Raw genomic sequence first — 21,498 nt, forward strand, 5'->3', positions numbered from 1 at the left:
GCCACTTCAACATGCATATGTATAAAGTAATGATAGACATGTCGTGACAAATTATGTTGGTAATGAATTGTAGATGACTACAGATTACTAGAGGATGAGGAATACGAACAAGAAGCGTTCTTGAACATGAACTTAGTCCTGTAACGGTTCATGGCCTTGCGGAAGTCACATTCCTTATGGTAATTTTGGTCTCATTTATTACATTTTAAGTCAATTTATCTATCCATCCATCTATCTTTAGGGCGGTCCCTTCAGTTCACTATGTAACTGATTTCGAAGCTAGGGAGCCTATACGCTTGAGAGTGTCCTTCTATCTTACTAGTAGCAGCAAACACCTAAACAAGGCTATCTTCATCTTCCTGAACACGTATATCCATCTGCCAACAAACCGGCAATTATTGACATGTATCGGGTCAATCTAGGTTGTAAGGGTTTGGACCATCGCACACCGGGGCATACCCCCACTCTTTTTCGAAAGATGTGGTGGGTTCTTTAACGTGCGCGGGGTGTGGCTCTCCCCAAACACGGGGCCTCCATTTAACGTCCTATCCGAGGGACGTCCCCAATTCTAGAAGGTACTCATTTACACCAGAGTGAAGTGAGGGAATTTGTGTTAACTGCCTTTCCCAAGGGCACGATGTCCGTGCGCAAGTTCAGACAGGTTCGAACTCTGGTCCCTTTGTTTGACAGTCGGATGTTCTATCCATTTACACCACACGACGCTATCAGAGATGACAGACCCTCATAAACGCAGGCAAACGCACAGATAGCAGACCAAAAACAATACTTCGCTCCCTTGGGCTGAAGAAAACACAAGTTTTCTGCACAACACCGTCTGGCAGATATACGCCTACTGCATTGGGTAATCAGGGAGTCGACTTCGTGACCCGTTGAGCCGACTACTTCCGGGTCATCGTCTAGCGTCATCCGGTTGGAAGCCAAAACAGATAGACAACGCATCGACTGTATATTATCGTTGATGACTGCTTTTCTGTAGGTTTCCACGCATTAAAAGCGAACATAAAGGTAGGTAGAATATATCAACATGTACTAGAAAAGGTTTTTGTAGTTTTGGCAGCTACAGAAAGTGGATCAAACTGTTTTGATTTGAAACAAAATGGCGTCCGTAAAAGTATATTTTTTATAACTCATGAATTTGCTTCAGATTTTCATCTGTGGTTTAATTTTGTAGGTTTGTTTACTGTAGAAATTTGTCACGGCGGGACGACATCGACTGATCTTGTTAGGGATCAATTGTTGTTGCTCTTATAACGTATATATAAAACATATCGTGGGGGTATAGGGTGGGGAGGGGGGCAGAACACAGTTTTCGGCCTATGGGGGTTTCTATAGTTAAGGACCCCAAAGTGACCCACATCGACGTGGATAAAACCATAGTAGGGTCCCCTACAAAACCACGACAAACGAATATGTTGAAGTCGAGGGTACGATCTACAAAATAAGTGAAAACCAAAAAAAGTTATGGTTTTTTAACAATTTGACGGCCACTTTGATATGGGGTCATGCGGGGTCATGCGGAAGTGAAGCCGACTCACCTCGGCAGGCAGCTGTAAAGGTCACACGCATTTATACGCCGAATGGGAAAACTTCACAATCTCATTCCTACGATCTAAAAGCCCACTTATTATACTACCATACCACACAGTAAAGTTCGTGCCTCGCTGGCATTCACTTCAACGTTTTTACATACGGTTCAAGATTTAGAGCTCACTATTTTCTTACCGCTACGTCACAGACTCCGGGGGTCGCGGCGAAATACTGTGTACTCATACCAAAACTGAGGATGAGGCCCCAAGAGATTCCACTCGTTCTTGGGGGATACAGGGTGGAAGCGTTGTCGATAAAAGTCTGACTAGGATAATCTCCAAGCAGATGTTAAGATCCAGCTGATTCTCACTGTTTTGTGCCTGTTTTTAGTACATTTTGTAGTTAGCACACCATCTTGAACTCTGACCTGTAAGTGAAAAAGTGATGATTTGGTGTTTGTTGAAACTTTAATGACGTTAAATGACTTGGTTTGGATGTTTGTTTGTTTGTTTGAACCTTTGTTTATTCATGATAAGCTCAAATCGGCACGCAGGCCGCTTTTCATTGAGGTCATGAGGGAAGAGGTAAGGGTCAGATACAATATAACAGAGATACACAGTCATTTGAGTCCTAATAACTCTATCAACATATATCATTACATATTTATGGTACAGCAATATACAATTTCTACAACATACAACATAAAGTAGTGCGAAAGCTGGTTCATGATCCGTGTCCGTTCGTTTAGTTCATTGTTTTAGTTATGATTGTCTTCCTGTTAATCGTTGATAAATTTATCATTGACCATTATCATTATGTGTTTGCTTTGTATGATTTTTTCACTAATTACTCTGGGAAGGAGGATGACCTCCTTCTGGGAGTATTGGAGATGCTTTTGTTTGCACGTTCGCACGTTCCCGTGGTCACATTGTTGTGTAACTTGTTATATCGTTTGCCATCTGGTTTGATATGGTGATGCACGATGGCTTTGTTACACCGTAACTACTTACATCATCAGTGCAATATCGTAATGCAAGAAATTTTAGTATGTTCTGTTCTTATCATTGTAGATAGCAGTCTTCACAGTTTCAAAATATGGCATTAAAACGAAAAAATCTTTTCTTTTTTTACAGATCTACTTTGGATCAAATGTTACCATGGCAACAAATATCAACATGGATGACGTAGGACTGGACTTGTTTGGCCATTCCTTTGACGATCCAACAAACAACGTTCAAACTCACGCTGGTGAGAGACCCTACTTGGAAACTCACACTGGTGAGGAGCCCTACATGCAAACTCACGCTGGTGAGGAACCCTCCATGGAAACTCACACTGGTGAGAACATCGAGGAAACCGACACTGATGAGAAACCCTTCATGTGCGGCAAATGCAACATGAGGTTCAGTGAACTGGGTGATCTGGGTAGTCACGTGCAGACTCACTGCAGTAAGAAAGCTAACAAGCAGACCCGCACTGGTGAGAAACCCCGCCTGGAAACTCACACTGGTCAGAAACCCAACAAACAATCCCATGCAGGTGAGAAACCCTGGATGCAAACTCACACTGGTGAGAAACCCAGAATTCAAACTCACGCTGGTGAGAAACCCAGCATGCAAACTCACGCTGGTGAGAAACCCAGCATTCAAACTCACACTGGTGAGAAACCCAGCATTCAAACTCACACTGGTGAGAAACCCTCCATGCAAACTCACGCTGGTGAGAGATCCTACATGCAAGCTGACACTAGTGAGAGATCTCACATGCAAACTCACGCTGGTGAGAAACCCTCCATGCAGACTCACGCTGGTGAGAGATCCTACACTTTCAGCTGTGAGGAAGGCAGCAGGCAGTTCATCCGACAAGATCATCTCAAGACACGCGTGCAGACTCACACTGGTGAGAAACTCTACATACAAACTCACACTGGTGATGAGGAACCCTCCATGCAGACTCACAGTGGTGAGGGACCCAACATGCACACTTACACTGGTGAGAAACCCAACACGCAAACTCAAACTGGTGAGGAACCCTCCATGGAAACTCACACTGGTGAGAAACCCAGCATGCAAACTCACACTGGAAAGAACCCCTACATGCATCTACATATGCTGCCCCCATATAACCCCTTCAGGGGCAAAGTAGGGGGGGAGTTGAGGTCCCGGGCTAAGGCGGACAGGCCTCCAGCCTGGCACGGAACGACTCAACGAAACCGCAAAACCCACATGCAAACTCACACTGGTGAGAAACCCTCCATGGAGACTCACACTGGTGAGAAACCCAACACGCAAACTCAAACTGGTGAGGAACCCAACATGCAGACTCACACTGGTGAGGAACCCAGCATAGAAACTCTCACTGGTGAGGAACCCAACATGGAAACTCACACTGGTGAGGAGCCCAACATGCAGACTCACACTGGTGAGGAACCCAGCATGTTTGACCAGGATAACCAGGAAAATGAGCCGGTTAATCGGAGGAAAAGAACGCTAAGACAGCAACATGTGTGTGAGGAATGCGGCAAGCGGTTCAACAAATCGGACAACCTGAAGAGCCACATGCGCACTCACACTGGTGAGAAGCCCTACAGCTGTCAGAAGTGCAACAGACGCTTGAGTGACGGCACCGCTCTCAGAAAACACATGCTAACCCACACCGGTGAGAAACCCTACGGCTGTGAGGAGTGCGGCAAGCAGTTCGCTCTACCCGCCAGTCTCAACAGACACGTGTTGACTCACACTGGTGAGAAACCTCACGCGTGTGAGGAGTGCAGCGCGCAGTTCAGCCGCACCGACGCTCTGAAGAAACACATGCAAATCCACACTGGTGAGAGACAACATATTTGTAGACAGTGCGGCCAACAATTCCGCCAACTGAGCCACCTACGGAAGCACAAGAGAACTCACACTGCTGAGAGGCCGGGAACAAGTGAACCTCTTAGTGACGAGGAACTCTACGTCTGTAAAGAGTGCGGGAAGGAGTTCCAGAAACCGCGCAGCCTGAAGAGACACATGGTGACTCACACTGGGGAGAAACCCCACGTCTGTAAGGTGTGCGGCAAGGGGTTTGCAGACAAGGAGGGCCTGAGGAGACACGTGCCGATCCACTCTGAGGAGAAACCCTTCAGGTGTGACAAGTGCGACAGGAGATTCGGCACGCGCCGCAATCTAAGGAGACATTTGCTCACTCACGGCGACGCGCAGCCCTACCGTTGTGAGGTGTGCAGCAAACGTTTCGTCGATAAGCGCGCTCTGACGTTACACATCCGGACCCACACCGGGGAGAAGCCCTACAAGTGCGACGAGTGCGGCAAGCAGTTCACTCAACAGTCCAGCCTGAACGTGCACACGAAACTTCACACTGGTGAGAAACCGCACGCTTGTTCGGCATGTGACAAGCGGTACACTCAGCTGTCCCACCTGCAGAGACACTCGCTGACTCACACCAAGGAGAATCCAGACACAAATGAAGAGGGCACAGAGAAGAAAAAGAAAATCCACAAGTGTGAGGAGTGCGGCAAGCAGTTTAAGAAACGGAGCGTCCTAACGAGCCACATGCGGGTCCACACTGGGGAGAGACCCTTCGAGTGTGAGGAGTGCGGCAGGCGCTTTAGGGACAAGGACTCCCGTAGGCGACACATGTTTAGTCATAGCAGCGTGAAACGCTACATGTGTGAACAGTGTGGCAAAAGGTTCAACCGCGCGCAGCATCTAAGCCTTCACATGAAAACTCACTCCGGTGTGAAACCACACGTATGCCCGCAGTGCGGCAAAGGGTTTTACGACGGGCACAGTTTAAACAAGCACCTGCAGATTCACACAGATGAGAAACCCTACATGTGTGACGAGTGCGGCAAACAGTTTCGTCACCAGGCCGCCTTAAGAGTGCACAAGAAAATTCACACTGGTGAGAAACCGCATGTTTGCCTTCAGTGTGGCAAGCAGTTTAGTCAACTGGCTCACCTACAGAGACACATGTTAACCCACAGCGATGACAGACCTCACAAATGCGGGGAGTGTGGGAAAGGCTGCAGAACGATGGAGTCTCTGAGGAAGCACATGCAGACTCACACTGGGGAGAAACCCTACTCTTGTGACGAGTGTAACGGGAAGTTCAGTCAGCTCAATGCCCTGAAGAGACACAAGTTCACCCACACTGGGGAGAAACCCTACAGCTGTAAGAGCTGCAGTAAGAAGTTCAGCCGGATGGATCACCTCAAGAACCACAGGAAGACCTGTGCCAGCGATTCAGACAACTAAACACAAAATGTGGAGACCGGTACCCCTTTGCACCCTGACCAATCAAACCACGTGAATCGCATTGAAACTCAGATTCGTATCAGCCATTTTCAGACAAATCGTTTTCTAAGTTGCGTTAACGACTACATCTGACAAAACAAACTCGCCAGTGAGATGGTGGAAGGTGTCAACTTTCCAAAGATGTTTAGAGAAAAGTTGTAGAAACTATTTTTTTCTAAACGTTAAATCGCGGTCGCTTTCAATCACTTCCAAAGTGCCAAAATTGTCAATCTGAAAACATCTTTGGAAAGCTGAAACCTTCCACCATCTCACTGGCGAGTTTGTTTTGTCAGATGTAGTCATTAACGAACTTAGAAAGCGATTTGTCTGAAAATGGCTGATACGAATCTGAGTTTCAATGCGATTCACGTGGTTTGGTCGGGGTGCTTTGGCAGATTTGGGTAAACAGAAACCACTAGTAAAAGTAGTATATAATATAGAATCCTATGAGAAAGGAAATGATTTTTAAAAAATACCTTTTTGAAAAGAAATGTACAGATTTGCCCACCCGGGAACTATCAGAACAATTCCCTATTGGATAGGCAAAAGCATCATGCTTCACCTCAATTGAGGATGCCTGCTTTACCTTTTTATAGGGAAAAATGTAAAATTCTTCTGTTTTGCAAAAGAAGTTGTCAGAGTTGGACATCCAGAAACTATCACTAGTATCAGATCAATTGCCTGTTAAATGCGACATGATGATGATGAGTTGCCTGTTGGAATTAGAGAAAAATTCAAAACTGCTACAGCCAGTTCTATTTTACTTTAAGAACATCATGTTTTGCTATGTAGTGATCATTACTAGTATGTTTTATGGATTTTAGGTTTTATGTCAATACTGGTATGGGATTGCGCACAGCTAGTTTAGTTACACTTATACAGTAACTTCACTCCTAGCCAGTTTTCTTGATTTACCTTATCTTACATCTTATTACGTGATGACACCAATTGAATAGAAAATCAATTCCTTTTGTCTTAGAATAATCAAAATTTAATGTACAGATACAACTTCATTCTCAGTGTCTTACATTTAGGCCAGAGATTTACTTGCCTAGCTGAAGATGAAATGTTCTGATATCTTATGTCAAATACTGACTAACACACTATGTTAGGAAAAGTGAGAGAAGAGGCATGTATACTGTATATATAGATGTAGTACATACTTAAATGTCTTCTTTGTTATTCAAACTACTGCATTTTGCACTAGCAAGGTACTAGTACTCTCTGACCTATAGATATGCTGAGTTTATGATTGTTATATGCATGTATGATTGCCTTTACGAATGTATTAGTATACTGGGCTAGCATTTTGTCACACTAAGTTAACTAATAGCTGTTGGCTAGTTTAGCAGAACTTTCTTTATTCCTATCACAGCCGAACTGGTAAATAAATGAATAAAAAATTGATTAAGTTCTTGCAAACATGTAATGTACATGTTTTATGTGACATGGATTTTACAGTGGTACGAAATGGAATGCACATGTAGTTGTCCCAACTGTTGTACTATATAGTGGTACATCTGTAAGATTGAAAGTTGGACATCTGTGTTGTGTACTGTAATAGAATGATGAAATGAAAAAATTACTTGTTTTTTTTGTGTGTGTGTGCGGGGGGGGGGGGATCTAATCTATTAGCTGCTACTAGAAAGGGTTGCAGTCCTTTGGATGGGATGTTAAGCCTGAAATCCCACGTTTGGTCAAATCCATTAATCTCCGACCTGGTGTTTTAGTGAGAGCCCTGAATGGGTTACACCTTGGGACAGTTTTGGGGTCATGCAACACAAACAACCCTCTAAGAAACAAAGTATCTAGGCTAGATTATCAGGTAAATTCGCCTCCATATTCACGTTTTTCAATGTCTTCTTGGAATCGTGTTGGAATAAAGGTAGCACCCAAAGGTCCTGGGTTCGAATCTCCTGACATGCTGCTGATGTTGTGCCCTTGGGAAAGGCACTTAGAATTTCCGATGGAGTTGCCCTTACTTTGTCAGAGGGAACATAGCCCATCTTCTATATACACAGACAGTATCATTCCTATTCAAGACATTTATTCCACAAACATTTGGTTTGTAATCAAAAGCTTTAATTTGTGAGAACATCTTTCACATACACTTACATCAAATATAACTAAACTTGACAGGTCATAATTCTCATGAAAATGTTAGAAAATTAAAAATTCGTGAAAAAAATATGTTGTTACAATCTTGATTATTTTCCCACTCCTTTAGGCCACACCATTTACATTTCTTGGTTAACGGAATTTAAAAAAAATGCTAGATTGGAAAATTAACAGGAAAAGGAAAGTTTGTACTTTGGTGCACACAGTTTCAGGGAGTGAACAGGGTCAGGTGCAAGTTTTCACCCCAGCTTTCTGCTTTCATGATTTATTTGTGCTAAAATTTAAAAAAAAAAAATCCGTTAACCAAGAAATTTAATTGGTATGGCCTTAGCAGATTTGGGGCCCAGGCCTACATAGCCTACAACAAAAGCAGATCGTTTGATACACTGCTAAAATCAACCTATTAATTACAATATAGATCTCTACAATAAACAATCTGAGATACATGTAATTGTCACATCATCATACACATTTCTATACATCAATGCACAATGCAAACTTTAAGTTAAATTGCATAAAGACTTGATGCAACCGAGTGTACCAATATCTCCACTGGTTGTTTATCTACAACTTTTCTGAATCAACAATGATTTTGTTGGCATTGTTTTTTGTAAATTCCTTTCCTTTCGCACTGTTTTTTTTTTTTGAGGTGGGGGGAAGGAAAAAGGTTTACATGGTTTAAATCTACAGTTGAAAAAAAGTCTTCAGTACATGTACAAGGGAAACATGTTTGCAGGGTCATTAATTTGCAGTGGAGAGGTCAATTTCACCATGAAAATTAAACTACTGTGAAAGTTTCGAGATTGACAGTATTTGGCATTTCGCTCTAACATGTTTAATGCAACATCTAATACACTAGGTTGTGTACACTTGTATCATAGCAGCTAAAATACTGACAAGCTTCACAGACGATATTCTCGCTATCTCTACCAAATACATCCCAGAGAGATCGTATGACAGGGAGACAAGAATTTTGAGGCAGAATTGCTGCTGTATTTCTATTTGATTTGAAAGACGTTTTGTAAGTATCATAAATGTCATCACATTCTTGTGCTACAGTGTACAAGGTGAGAGTTATTTGCAAGAGGGAACATCTTTTCGTTGGAATATAATCTTAGGGCAAAAATAATGGAAAGCATGGGATAAAAATATGATGCATTTTCACACTTATATCAATTACTAGAATCTTTTATGCTGGACTAGTCCACTAAAATATCTTTCACTGGTCGCTCCAATTTTGAATTTTTTTTCCAAATTTGAAGTTGGTACAGGGCTATACAGTACATGTCATTGAAAGAATATCATGCTTCTTTCTTTATTCCTGGTTATGTATACATTTTGTATACATAAGGAGACTTTCTGAATCCATGGTCTTTCCAATGATGTTATACTTCAATACAACTTGGTCTTTCCAAAATATTTTCTGACCATTGACATAAGTAGTAGTGTGGGTGGTATGGCTATGTTTTGTGTGTGTGTGTGTGGGGGGGGGGCATAATCAGTGCCTGTGCTCTTCCCTGTTGCCAGGAGACACCGTTGGCATGGCAACAGCGGGGGTCGTGCTGGGGTTGCCGGGGGTAACGCTGATTGGCATGGCAACGGTGGAACTGTCCATATTTGGGTTGCTGGGTGTTGCAGCTGCAGCTGAGTTGACGGCACCTGGAACAGCTGGCGTGTTGTCACCAGGTGCATCAGCTGGCCTGGTGGTGTCGTCCAGGGAGGGGGTATAGGGAGGGGGGTAGGGGGAGGCCCCGTACACAGGGTAGGGAGGGGGGTAGGCGGGGCCGTACTGGAAGCTGCCCGGCGCCAGGGGGTAGACGTCAGGCTTGGTGGTTACCTGGGGGGAAAAGATGTCATCAGACTTCATCATTTGCTTATGTGCGGTTTGGAGACAATGTTTCTCTTACAATTTGGAGTGTGGTTATTTCGATGCTCCTTGTCTCTGTATTTGCTTCCAACCGAAGAATTACATATTACACACAATGTATATAAAAAAAGCACAAAACAGCACACTTCCTCCCCACCTCATACTCATTGAGCCTGAAATCATAATGCACATTGATATCGAAGCTGTTTTTCAACTTCAAACTTTAAACTTCAAATTTTTTAAAGGACATTTCTCCTAATTCAGAAAAGAAAGATATCTGTTACGTGTTATTGGTTTTAAATAATAGTGTATTTCCCTCAACCTACACTATACAGGCACTATACTAGTATATAGCACAATTCAAAAGTGTTGACCTATTTCCTCAATGCCTCCAAAATGAAGATACCATTACCTCGCTGTATGGCGGGGGTGCTGCGGCCTCAGGAAGCTGCGTCTGCGACGTTCCATGCTGCGGGGTTTGCGACGACAGGTGATCTCCGGGGAGGGCTCCCGCGTACACAATAGCGCCCCCTGGCGACATCCGTGACTGCTGCAGGAGGTGTTGCCGACGGCGATAGTAGCCACATCCGCCGCAGCATGCCATCATCACGAAGATAACCACAAACCTGGCGGGGAAGTACATTTTATTAACCTTCAGCAGGCTAAAGTAGCCTTCTGGCACAGAATTTGTAGTGGTTATGGGGTTAGGCAGCGAGAAGAAGGGAGCAGTAATCCTATCCTAACATTTAAAAATAACTGCTATAATTGAAACAGTAAACCTACATTGTAACAAAACATGTATTTTAATGATGGTAAAACTAACATTTCAAATTGTTACGGTCGTCTTCTGTTGTATTGTCTGTTTCACAAAAACAATTAACCTTCAGCCTGCTAAGGCAGCCTTCTGGCAACGAGTTTGTGTTCGTTATGGGGGTAGACAGCAGAGAGAAGGTTAACACAGTCAGTAAACCTAAGATCTGTTAATGGTAAAACTAACATTACAAAATAATTGTATTCTATTGTGTTGCATGAACAATTAACCTTCAGTCTGCTAAGTAAGCCATCTGACACCACGTTTGTAGTGGTTATGGGGTTAGGAGAAGGTTAACAGTAAACCTATGCAGGGGTTCATCTAACTCAGGAAAGAGGGGCGTTGCACCCTCTTGTTTCAGCCCAGCTCCCCCTTGTCAAATTCAGATTTTAGCTTAATAAGAGCATACAGCCTTCACTGAGCAATAGATTCATCCATAAATACATAGAATTCACTCCCTCGCATGTGTATGCTCCCTCCTGTTTAATTATTCTAGAAAACCCCCTGCTATGGTTAAGATTTCAAATTTTCACGCGGGAGCATTCCCCAGGACCCCCTAGGATTGCTGCACCTTCGGCGAATTCGGCGCTAGACAGGATGTTCTATCAAACAAAATTGAGATGACGGGTAAAAATTTCAGGCTGGCTAGAACACTGCTGCGACGTATTGACAAAATAAACTATTCAGCACCATCACACCAAACTTGTATGGGGTCAGGCTGAGTTTCATTTTACGTCACAATGAAAGTCTAATGTGTAATTATTGCTTCTGTGATGTCTTCGTATGTTGTAAGTTTTGGTCAGTAAAACTTGATATACTCACCTGTAACCTGGAAATACAAACTGAAATTGCATTTAGATATTGAATTGCAGAAACATGTAATGTTGGAGCTGAAGAAATAGGCACAAAAAAAGCATTCTTGGAGCTACTATTTTTGGTCATCCATTTCTGGAGTACCAATTTGCAAAACTGTATTTATTCTAAAAGTCTGCAAAACTACAAATAACTGAACAAAATACTTTATACAAATGTATCATAATCATATATCATATGATAAAATTTTAACTGTATTATTATAGGGCCATCATCTTTAAACACAAAAAATTAAATGCAAGAAATGCACAAAAATAAAAATAAGGACTTACCAAAAGTACCATAGGTTCCAGACACTATATCCATATCCGGGTGTGTTATATCGGCAGCATGTATATCCGCAGCAGTATTCATACTCTAGGTCACAACTAAGGACAGAAGGGCACACATGTACACATCGTCAACACTACATACAGCTTTGGGCCACCCCAAGTACATTCGCTGGTTCTCAGATTTAGAAAATATAATGCTGCACTTGAAGATCAACTTGAAAACAGAGTCAGGTGGAAGTCTGTACCTTGAATTGATTTTTGATTTTATTAGAATTGCAACAGTGCAATACACGTGGGACACAGGCAGCTATTGCTGGTGCCGTGACCCACACACATACCAAAATGATGAAACTATTCACACAAGTCAGACTCAAATTTTCCTCCGAGTCCAAGCCTTTAAAGTGTACTGTTTTTCCTTTTGTCCTTTAAATTGTTTAGATTCATATCTACATTTTTGTTTTCAGTTGCTGTATTTGTTTTATGTTATTCAATGGACTCCAGGAAGAATAGTTCTGTATCACGAATGAAGACCCCAATAAACCAAACCAAATGAAGTCAGACTCAAAATTTCCTCCAAGCCTTCTGTTTTCATCAGACTAAGATTTTTCATGCCTCCTTCGTTAAGATAAGACTTCCATACAACTTCTATCATCTAGTTAGGACAGATGATCAACTGGTATGATTTATGCAAAGTAAGTTAAAACGTCACGACACCAAACTAGCCCTGTTTTCCTCTTGACCTCTTTTTCTTAAAAAAAAACACTGTCCGAGAACCAACGAAACGACGTGGCGCGGCCTAACGACCCCCGCCAACGACTCACCAGAGGTACCAGACGTCCCAGACGTGGGTGTAATAGTAGGAGAACAGACTGAGCTGGCAGCACATGTAGCGACAGCAGAACTGCCCGTGCCGACATTGCTTACTCGAGAAACAACTGGACTCACAACTTACCACGGAAAGTCCAACGTAAGGTAAAGGATGGAAAGAGGAGGGATAGAAGGAGTCAACTACACAGTAGTGAAGGAGTGAGAGAGCTACATGCTTAATTCTTAATTCTAGTAGTCAAATCACATGCATGTTATGTCAATACTTTGCTTTCTAGCTGGAATTGCCTCCCTAGCTAATAGCCTGTTCTACACAACTCTATCTCCAGACATAGGTTGCAAATTGGTTGGGCCGGGGAAGATCGTGTCCTTTTTATCATATGCCCTCTTTTTTGTTGGCTCCCCCACCAAGCGGACAATAAACAGGGCATATGAATCATATGATAAAAAAGACACAATCTTCCCCTGCCAACCTCTTCTTGCAGAGTTGTTCTACACTGGGTTCTTGGAAGACTAGTCCATGTCTAATCTTCTAACAGATTGGGGGGGGGGGGCATAATTGTGATGGCTTCACATTTGTATTTATGACTAAGATTCTCAAACTGTCGTAATTTTGCAGCTGGAGATTAAGAAGTAAGAATTTGTTTGAGATTATCCTTGTTCTGTCCTAATTTCAATTTTGTATTCAAAAGTTTCCACAGCCAGAGAGCATTGGTGTCAGGTTTTTTTTTGTGCCATTTTAGACATCTACACAACCAGGACCTAAAGTTCTTTGAAGAATACCAGTCCAGGTTCTCGGAGTGACTCTTTCATCTTCAGGGTCAGACATTTGTTTGCCCAAATGACAAGAATCCAACCTCGGCACTCCAGGATAAATAAAGGCGCTTGATTGATTGCCTCTTCATGAACTCAAGTCTAAATATATGGCTGAAATCAGCTCCGAAGAACCCAGAGCAAATAGGTCTGGCCTGTGGTTATCTACATCATGTATACATACATGGGGAGCTATGTAAGCATGCCACACAGCACACAAATCAAAAGATCGTAAAATATGACTGTTAAACTATTTTCTGACCGAGTAATAGTTAAGTGTTTGAGTCTTATATCAATGTGGGGACCGTAAAAAATCCTGGGACGGCCATCATAGCGTGTTTTCTGTGCACTTTTGACGCCATCAAAGTGTGCTGTGTGGCACGCTTACATACCTGACATGGGGTCTGCCACCATTTTGTGCATATCACTGCCATGGCATGTTAAACATCTACTAACATCAGTCCACCAGGTCACATACATGTATATCCGCCAACCAGAAAAATGTGTCCAAAGATATCTCTAACGAAATGTTTCCCAGTATAAATATAATGCACTCCTGTATATCTAAACTGTGCATACCTGGGGGGTGCTGCACTAGAGATCTCTCAAACCCATTGTTTTTCAAAGTAGCAGATACAATAAACATGTATAATTATGTAACCTGGTGGATAAATATAGTATGTATAGCTACAGTATCGAACATTTCAAACGCTCAATTCTGTCACAATTTATAAACTAGTAGTATATATAGAACACAGACATAAGACTGACGTAAAAGTTCATAAGAAATGCTTCAGCACAAATACTTACTAGTGCCCATAGCCGGTGCAGTACTCTGTTGCTGAGCTCACCTGGCGGAGAGAGAAAACAAAACAGTGCTGTTATATTTCATCATTTCAACATTTTGTTGTTTTGGAAGCATAGTTGTAATTTGGAATTCATTAGTCATTACATTTCTTTCAACAAATATTTTTCGAGCTCACCTAACGTTAGAAGAAAGAGCGAAAGAAAACAAAACAGTGCTGTTATAGTTCAATACTGATTGTTTTCAATGATTTCGGTTGTGACAAGATTGGCGCGGGTTTAGCTGCAAGTGACCATATACCAACGAGACTGGTGTAATATCTAATAAGCCCATTCACGGTTCCGACTACGCATGTGCAGTGTCAAAGGTGAAGGCCCCCGGCTTGTAAACAGTGCTCGTTGTCTCGACATTGTCTAGATTTGCATAACAACGCCCCAACTGGTTTTATTTACGTCTCTCTTATAGAGGTCTCCAAGCAGACCTACGGGTTGGCAAAGACCGTATCCAACAGGCAGAAGGAGTTTTAATAGCCAACCCAAGTCTCATAGCCAACCCAAGGGTTGGCTATAAAAACTCCTTCTGCCTGTTGGATACGGTCTTTGCCAACCCGTAGATCTGCTTGGAGACTAGTAACAACAACAACAACTCCCAGCCACCGTTAATCTCTGGAACTCTTTGCCATGGGACATTTGGACAAATGCAAGTTTAAGTACAGTTTAAATCGCCACCTTAGTGTCCCTCGCCAGCTCCCTAATATATAGATATGGGTCAGCTGCTAAGCTGAGGCATGGTGCTTTAAGCATAGGAAAAAGAAAGTACATGTATGTATCGAACGGCAGGACTAGGAGGCCCTGTCTCGCTTTTTGTAGCAGTGTGGGTACGTGCAGCCCACCAGGTAGTACAGTACATGTGACGGGTCAGGTTGCATAACACACGGCTGTTACGTGCTATTTATAAAAGGTGGGCGGGATGTTTGTTTTAGACTCTCTGGCCAAGAAGATCATCAACAAAATTATTATGCAATCAAGTTTTAAATCCGAAAGCTTTACAGGCTAGGTTTACTCAGATCTCCAGTGGAAAATTTGTAGATCTTTGCTTTTCTTGTATAAATTGTTTCTCTTCCTTGACCTTGTTTCCCTAGTTGTTTCTGTTCCCTTTTTTCACAAACTCATCACACTACATCATCACACTAAACATTCATAATTTTCCTCAGTTTATTATGATTTTATATAGCTAGGCATTACATTAGACGACACATGTTCATAGAAACAAGCAGGAACGCGTTGTTTTGATGTAATCCACCGATTTAGTATGTTGCCTGGTGTTTTGTTTCCTGATATCCAAGCCCCCCTCCCCCAACAACAAAACACGTCAAGTTCTGACCAAAACACGCGCAAAAATAAACGAATACAACACTTACTTCATTCAGCAGCACGACTAAAATGGTCACCAGGACTCCATACCACCTACTCATGGCAAAATCTCTCCCGATTTTCGCGTTAAAACGGTGTAAAACCAGAATTACTGCGATCTCTTTGTCCTCGCCTTGTCCTAACTCAGTCCCTGTTTCTTCTGTAACCCGATATCACGTCCCTTCTGACGTCACGATCGTCTCCTCGGCAACCTTCGGCTATTTTCGGAGCATGACGTCACTGTCGTGTACACGCCTCGGGCATCGTCGGCTGTTTCCGGAAACGTGACGTCACGTCTGTTTCCGGAAGCTCGAAGACTGCAAAAGACCGGGAGGTTTGTTGCAGTTTTCTCACGTTTTGAAGATATTTCATGCTCTAAGGAAGTGGAAATTAGTAAATATGGTAGCGCTTGTGCTAAGTAATGCGTCAGGATTAATTTGATAAAGTCAGAGTCTGCGACTGGGACGTTAGCGCTAAGTAACGGTACCGTGCGGTAAAGGTCACCATCCATCACTAATATAATATAAGGGAACAGGTGGGAAGATGCCATATGCTGAGGAGGCGTGACGAAAACGTGTCGTCTTAAATTAAAGACGTTACGGTCCCGAGGAACGTTTATTTTGAGGAGGGGGGGGGGGGGCTGTGTTGTTGGACGATTTGTTGCTCATAACATGATTCTTTTCAAGCATTTCGAAAAAAATATAACTAAAAAAAATAGATGAAAAGGATGAAGAAAACATTTTTGCAATCCTATTAGAAATAGAGAAGAGATGAGAATAGCAGAGAAATGGCATACCCTCACATCAATTCCATGAGCCATTGCATAGACCATTTTCATTTGTTCAAAACCACTGATCTAGAGCAGTAGCATTGCCCAATTCCCACTCAGGCTAACATCTTTGACTAAAGTTTGAGCCAGTATCCCCAATACTCCTTGAATAAACACACAAGTAGGCATATCTTGAATGAGTAAAGTCATTGCAGAAAGGGAGAAGAAGAAATAGCATTTGATTCTGTGTCTGTATCTATATAGCCGGTATAACCGCCATTCGGCGTAACACACCAGCTGATTGATGGATGACTGATATCAATGCATCTATAGTATCAAGGACATGATAGTATGAATCTCCTATTCCCTTCTTCAGGTGCTACTGAAGGGGCAATCCAGAGGAGGGACGATGCCATCACAGTGATCTAGAAGACAGATCATAGCAAGGGGAGAAATGACTAAGATGTCTGTCCATAATCTTGAATGAGCGACAAGACGGGAGACATGTTCGGCCGGAGTCTGAGACGCCCGGGGTTCCCCCTCATACCGGTGTGCGCGGGCATCGTGGTGGGCTACATCCTCCGCGGTCTGTTCGACAGCACGTTCCTCACCATCATTGAGGACAAACGGTACGTAAAGGTCGTGACCTTCTGACCCATATGTCACTCAATCACTCACTCACTCACACACACACTCTCTCACTCACTCACTCACTCACACACATTCACTCACTCACACACTCACACACACTCACTCACTCACTCACACACATTCACTCACTCACACACTCACACACACTCACTCACTCACTCACACACATTCACTCACTCACACACTCACACACACTCACTCACTCACACACATTCACTCACTCACACACACACTCACACACACTCACTCACTCACACACACACTCACTCACTCACTCCCACACTCTCTCACACACTCCCATACACACTCACTCACTCACTCACTCACTCACTCACTCACTCACTCACTCACTCACTCACTCTCACTCACCCACTCACGCACTCACGCACTCACACACACACACACACACACTCACTCACTCACACACTCACTCACTCACCCACTCACTCACTCACTCACTCACACACTTGAACTTACTCACTCACTCACTCATCCACTCACTCACACACTCACACACACACTCACTCACTCACCCACTCACTCACTCACTCACTCACCCACTCACTCACTCACTCACACACTCACTCACTCACTCACTCACTCACTCACGCACTCACTCACTCACTCACTCACTCACTCACTCACTCACTCACTCACTCACTCACACACTTGAACTTACTCACTCACTATCTGGTTTAACATCTTCTGTTCCCCATCATCTGATAACATAAGATCAGATATTGATAGAATAACTGAGATTCAGTTTGTAACTTCTGTTGTGCACAATAAAGCTACGAACACAATTCATAATCATATCGAACCTGGCTTGGTGTGTGTTGCATTGTATATTCTCCTACCCTAAACCAATAGATTCAGACATATAAATATAGACAATTGATGATGAGATAGAGACATAAACTGATAGAGGCAACCTTTCATTGTTACAGGTACAAGAAGATAAGTGAGAAGGAAACGACGCCCGCCCACTGCAAACCGTGCCCGCTGTGCGCCCTCTGCGCGGACTGCTGGCGACACGATGCCATCGCAGAGCCGTACCGCCCGAAATCCATGTACGAAGTCATCCGCTGGTATTACTTCACCGACAAACATCTATACGAAAACCTCGACGACGATCCGAGAATCGGGCTCATCGGCAGGTGGAAAGAAGATGTGCAGGATATACAGGAACAGGCTGTGAGAATCGTCAGTAAAGAGGAGAATACACAGTGGAAACTTGTGAGACTTCACTACGGGTACAAGAGAATAGACCCCTTCAGAGGGACGGACTATGTTTTAGACATGGAAGTGGCGGAGTCAGACGGGACAGAAAAGGGGCGTAAACTGGTCCACCTGGTGAGGTCGATCCGTCCGCACGTCAGGCTGATCAACGTTCAAAACGTTGCGCAAGAAACGGTCGTCCATTTCATCGTGCCGTTGTCAAGGGTAACAGACAGACTCAGGGATTTCATGCAGGTATACTTATATGGTCAAGGTTGTTAGATTGTATGAACGATGATTTGTTAATTGCCTAAGTCAAAGTAGTTTCTTGATTATCTGTAAGAAGTATGCAATGCAGCCTGTGGCCGCAATATTCTTTTCATAGCTGATCATAATAAACCTTTGTTTTGTTTGTTCATTGATTGATTGATTGATTGACTCATTCATGCATTCATTTATTTTTTCCTTTCTTTCTTCATTCCTTATTAATTCATTTCTTCATTCATTTCTTCATTCATGCTTTCTTTCCTTCTTTCCTGCTTCCCTCACTCATTTATTCATTCATCCGTCCATTCATGCCTTCATTTATTCATACCCTCATTCCTCCATCCCTCCCTGCAGGTGTACGAGAAGGTTGTCATGGAGACGGGTGTGGCCGCCAGCCTCCTCGGCGTGTTGTTCCGGGACAGCCCCGAGGACCAGACCAGCCTGGAGCAGTGCAAGCAGCTGTTCGACCAGTACGCGGCCAAGTACCCCGCCGCAACCATACAGTACGTAATGAGTACTGTAGGGGTTTGGATAGTTTGGGATCTTAGCATCTATATCAATTACTGTCAATGCAGAAATGTTCACAGTTGTTTTATATTCACGGTTTTTGCGGTGAACTCTTTACTTCCATTGTGTGACTGTAGCGCTAGTACTGTTGTTTCAAATGTGAACTCAAAGCCACCCAGAAAACTTCATTTTCTCCCTACCGCGAAATTAAAACCCTGCGAACATTTCTGCATTGACAGTCCTTAGTATAAACGGAGAGTCAAACCATTCCTATCTACGAGGCAATGTTTATTCAGTGACCTATACTTACTCTGACGCAAGAGACTTCTGTATACAATGTATATACAGGTACCACACCACCTATATGGTCTAGCTTATGACATGGCCTACTATTATATCATCACTCATTCCAAATGAGTCAAAGGTCATGTGCGTTCCAGGTACGTGGAGGCAGAGGGTGAGTTTTCCCGCGCCGTGGGGCTGGACATGGGAGCCCGCCAGCTGCCGCCGGACGCTCTGCTGTTCTTCTGCGACATCGATGTGGACTTCGATCAAGGTACGTAAGCCTGTAGGTTTCATATTTGTATGTATAATAATGTATGTGTGATGTTTGCGTGTGCATGTACATGTACATGGGGGGAAAGGGACACATTTTCATATGTGAGTGTGTGTGTGTGAGAGAGAGAAAGCGAGTGACTGTATATGTGTGTGTTGTTTTTTCTCGCAGGATTTCTGCAGAGATGTCGTAACAACGCTGAGATCGGGCAGCAGGTTTTCTACCCGGCCGTGTTCTCCCAGTACGACCCTGAACTTGTGATGGAGGGCATTCCGGGGAAACCGAAGCCCACCAACCTCCGCGATATCAACAAATATAATGGTTAGCACAGAATCGGAATTTGTAGTTTGCCGTTACTTTGGCATTGCCTTGTGAAGAAGTTGACTCACTGGATTTATGCAACTAATGTGAGTTATCATAATGGTATATCATACTGGGCCTGGGACAAATTGGGATGGTGCTTTGGTTTTCGTTTGCTTATGCTCTCTTTCTTTAGGGTTTCTGAATGTACTGGCTATGGCAGTTAACGTTTGTCTGATTGAATGTTATCTGTTACCGCAGATTTCTAGATATGCTACATGGCCTATTTGTACAGATGTTTATTTGTTTGTTTGTTTACCTCAGGATTCTGGATGTACTATGGTTACGGCATGGCCTGTATGTTCAACCAAGACTACCGCTCGGTGGGGGGGTTCAACCTCGACATCAGGGGGTGGGGGGGCGAGGACGTCGAACTCTACGAGCGACACGTCAAGAGTGACCTTCAGGTACACGTAGTGAGAATTTCTTTCTTGATTCTTGCTGTGTTTCACCTTTGACGTCACATATGCTGGTTGTTATTAATCTTGTGCTATCATGCTAGAAATATTCTCCCTACAGCTGGCGCAGTTAGTCTGGTAGAGACTAGTCTGCCTTCAACACACTAATATTTTTCCATTTGCTCCCCCTGTACTACTTCAGGTGTTCCGTGCCATGGACCCCGCCCTGGTGCACCGTTACCATGGCAAGACCTGCGACCCCGCCCTGACCCGCGACCAGTACCGGATGTGCGTGGGCTCGCTGTCGGAGACCATGGCGTCCAAGGCCCAACTAGGGGTCAAACTGTTGACCCTGCAGGGGAAGCTACCACCAGCCGCTTGAGGGGTGTGTGATTTTAGCAAAATTGAATGAAAGGCACTGAAATGTGACAATCTGTAAGAAAGGCACTGAAATGTGACAATCTGTAAGAAAGGCACTGAAATGTGACAATCTGTAAGAAAGGCACTGAAATGTGACAATCTGTAAGAAAGGCACTGAAATGTGACAATCTGTAAGAAAGGCACTAAAATGTGGCAATCTGTAAGAAAGGCACTGAAATGTGACCATCTGTAAAAAAAGGCACTGAAATGTGACCATCTGTAAAAAAAGGCACTGAAATGTGACCATCTGTAAAAAAAGGCACTGAAATGTGACAATCTGTAAGAAAGTCGCTGAAATGTGACAATCTGTAAGAAAGGCACTGAAATGTGACAATCTGTAATAAAGGCACTGAAATGTGACAATCTGTAAAAAAGGCACTGAAATGTGACAATCTGTAAAAAAAGGCACTGAAATGTGACAATCTGTAAGAAAGGCACTGAAATGTGACAATCTGTAAGAAAGGCACTGAAATGTGACAATCTGTAAAATGTGGCAATCTGTAGCAAATGGTTTGTACAGCCAAACCTGTACAAGTGACCAAGCAATCCACAGGTTCTGTGACGTCACGTTATGCATATACTACTCGGTGAGCAGCAGAAAGTTGATGGCAGTAAGGGATGGTGGCTCATTCCTTGACAAAGAAAAGTCTAAGACAAGTAAAAAAATTGGGAAAGTCCCATTTTTGTGTTGGCAATTGCAGTTCGACTTT

General features: G+C 43.3%; 3 protein-coding genes across 4 annotated transcripts; 2 read left to right on the top strand and 1 right to left on the bottom strand.

The window, feature by feature from the left end:
* Nucleotides 1-882: 882 nt before the first annotated feature.
* On the top strand, nucleotides 883-7,253 carry LOC136446800 (zinc finger protein 493-like). The gene is made up of 2 exons (XM_066445380.1): nucleotides 883-1,026; nucleotides 2,682-7,253. The coding sequence occupies exon 2, from the start codon at nucleotides 2,706-2,708 to the stop codon at nucleotides 5,805-5,807; it is 3,102 nt and encodes a 1,033-aa protein (XP_066301477.1). The 5' UTR covers nucleotides 883-1,026; nucleotides 2,682-2,705; the 3' UTR covers nucleotides 5,808-7,253.
* A 653-nt stretch (nucleotides 7,254-7,906) lies between these two features.
* LOC136446812 (WW domain binding protein VOPP1-like) lies at nucleotides 7,907-15,817 on the bottom strand. Of its 2 annotated transcripts, none has more exons than XM_066445407.1 (5): nucleotides 15,651-15,817; nucleotides 14,236-14,276; nucleotides 11,788-11,883; nucleotides 10,244-10,457; nucleotides 7,907-9,801 (listed from the first exon to the last, which is right to left on the bottom strand). In XM_066445407.1, the coding sequence occupies exons 1-5, from the start codon at nucleotides 15,702-15,704 to the stop codon at nucleotides 9,463-9,465; spliced, it is 744 nt and encodes a 247-aa protein (XP_066301504.1). In that variant the 5' UTR covers nucleotides 15,705-15,817; the 3' UTR covers nucleotides 7,907-9,462. The 2 variants fall into 2 exon arrangements, with proteins under 2 accessions (XP_066301504.1, XP_066301503.1); XM_066445406.1 differs by lacking the exon at nucleotides 11,788-11,883 and adding an exon at nucleotides 12,609-12,734.
* A 45-nt stretch (nucleotides 15,818-15,862) lies between these two features.
* Nucleotides 15,863-21,278, top strand: LOC136447033 (chondroitin sulfate synthase 1-like). The gene is made up of 8 exons (XM_066445703.1): nucleotides 15,863-15,976; nucleotides 16,788-17,040; nucleotides 18,010-18,535; nucleotides 18,902-19,292; nucleotides 19,473-19,610; nucleotides 19,782-19,931; nucleotides 20,235-20,377; nucleotides 20,571-21,278. Exons 2-8 carry the CDS (start codon nucleotides 16,895-16,897, stop codon nucleotides 20,748-20,750), a joined length of 1,674 nt encoding a protein of 557 aa, XP_066301800.1. The 5' UTR covers nucleotides 15,863-15,976; nucleotides 16,788-16,894; the 3' UTR covers nucleotides 20,751-21,278.
* The last annotated feature ends 220 nt before the right edge of the window (nucleotides 21,279-21,498 follow it).

The sequence above is a fragment of the Branchiostoma lanceolatum genome, chromosome 13 (genome assembly GCF_035083965.1).
Source record: "Branchiostoma lanceolatum isolate klBraLanc5 chromosome 13, klBraLanc5.hap2, whole genome shotgun sequence".
NCBI lineage: Eukaryota > Metazoa > Chordata > Leptocardii > Amphioxiformes > Branchiostomatidae > Branchiostoma > Branchiostoma lanceolatum.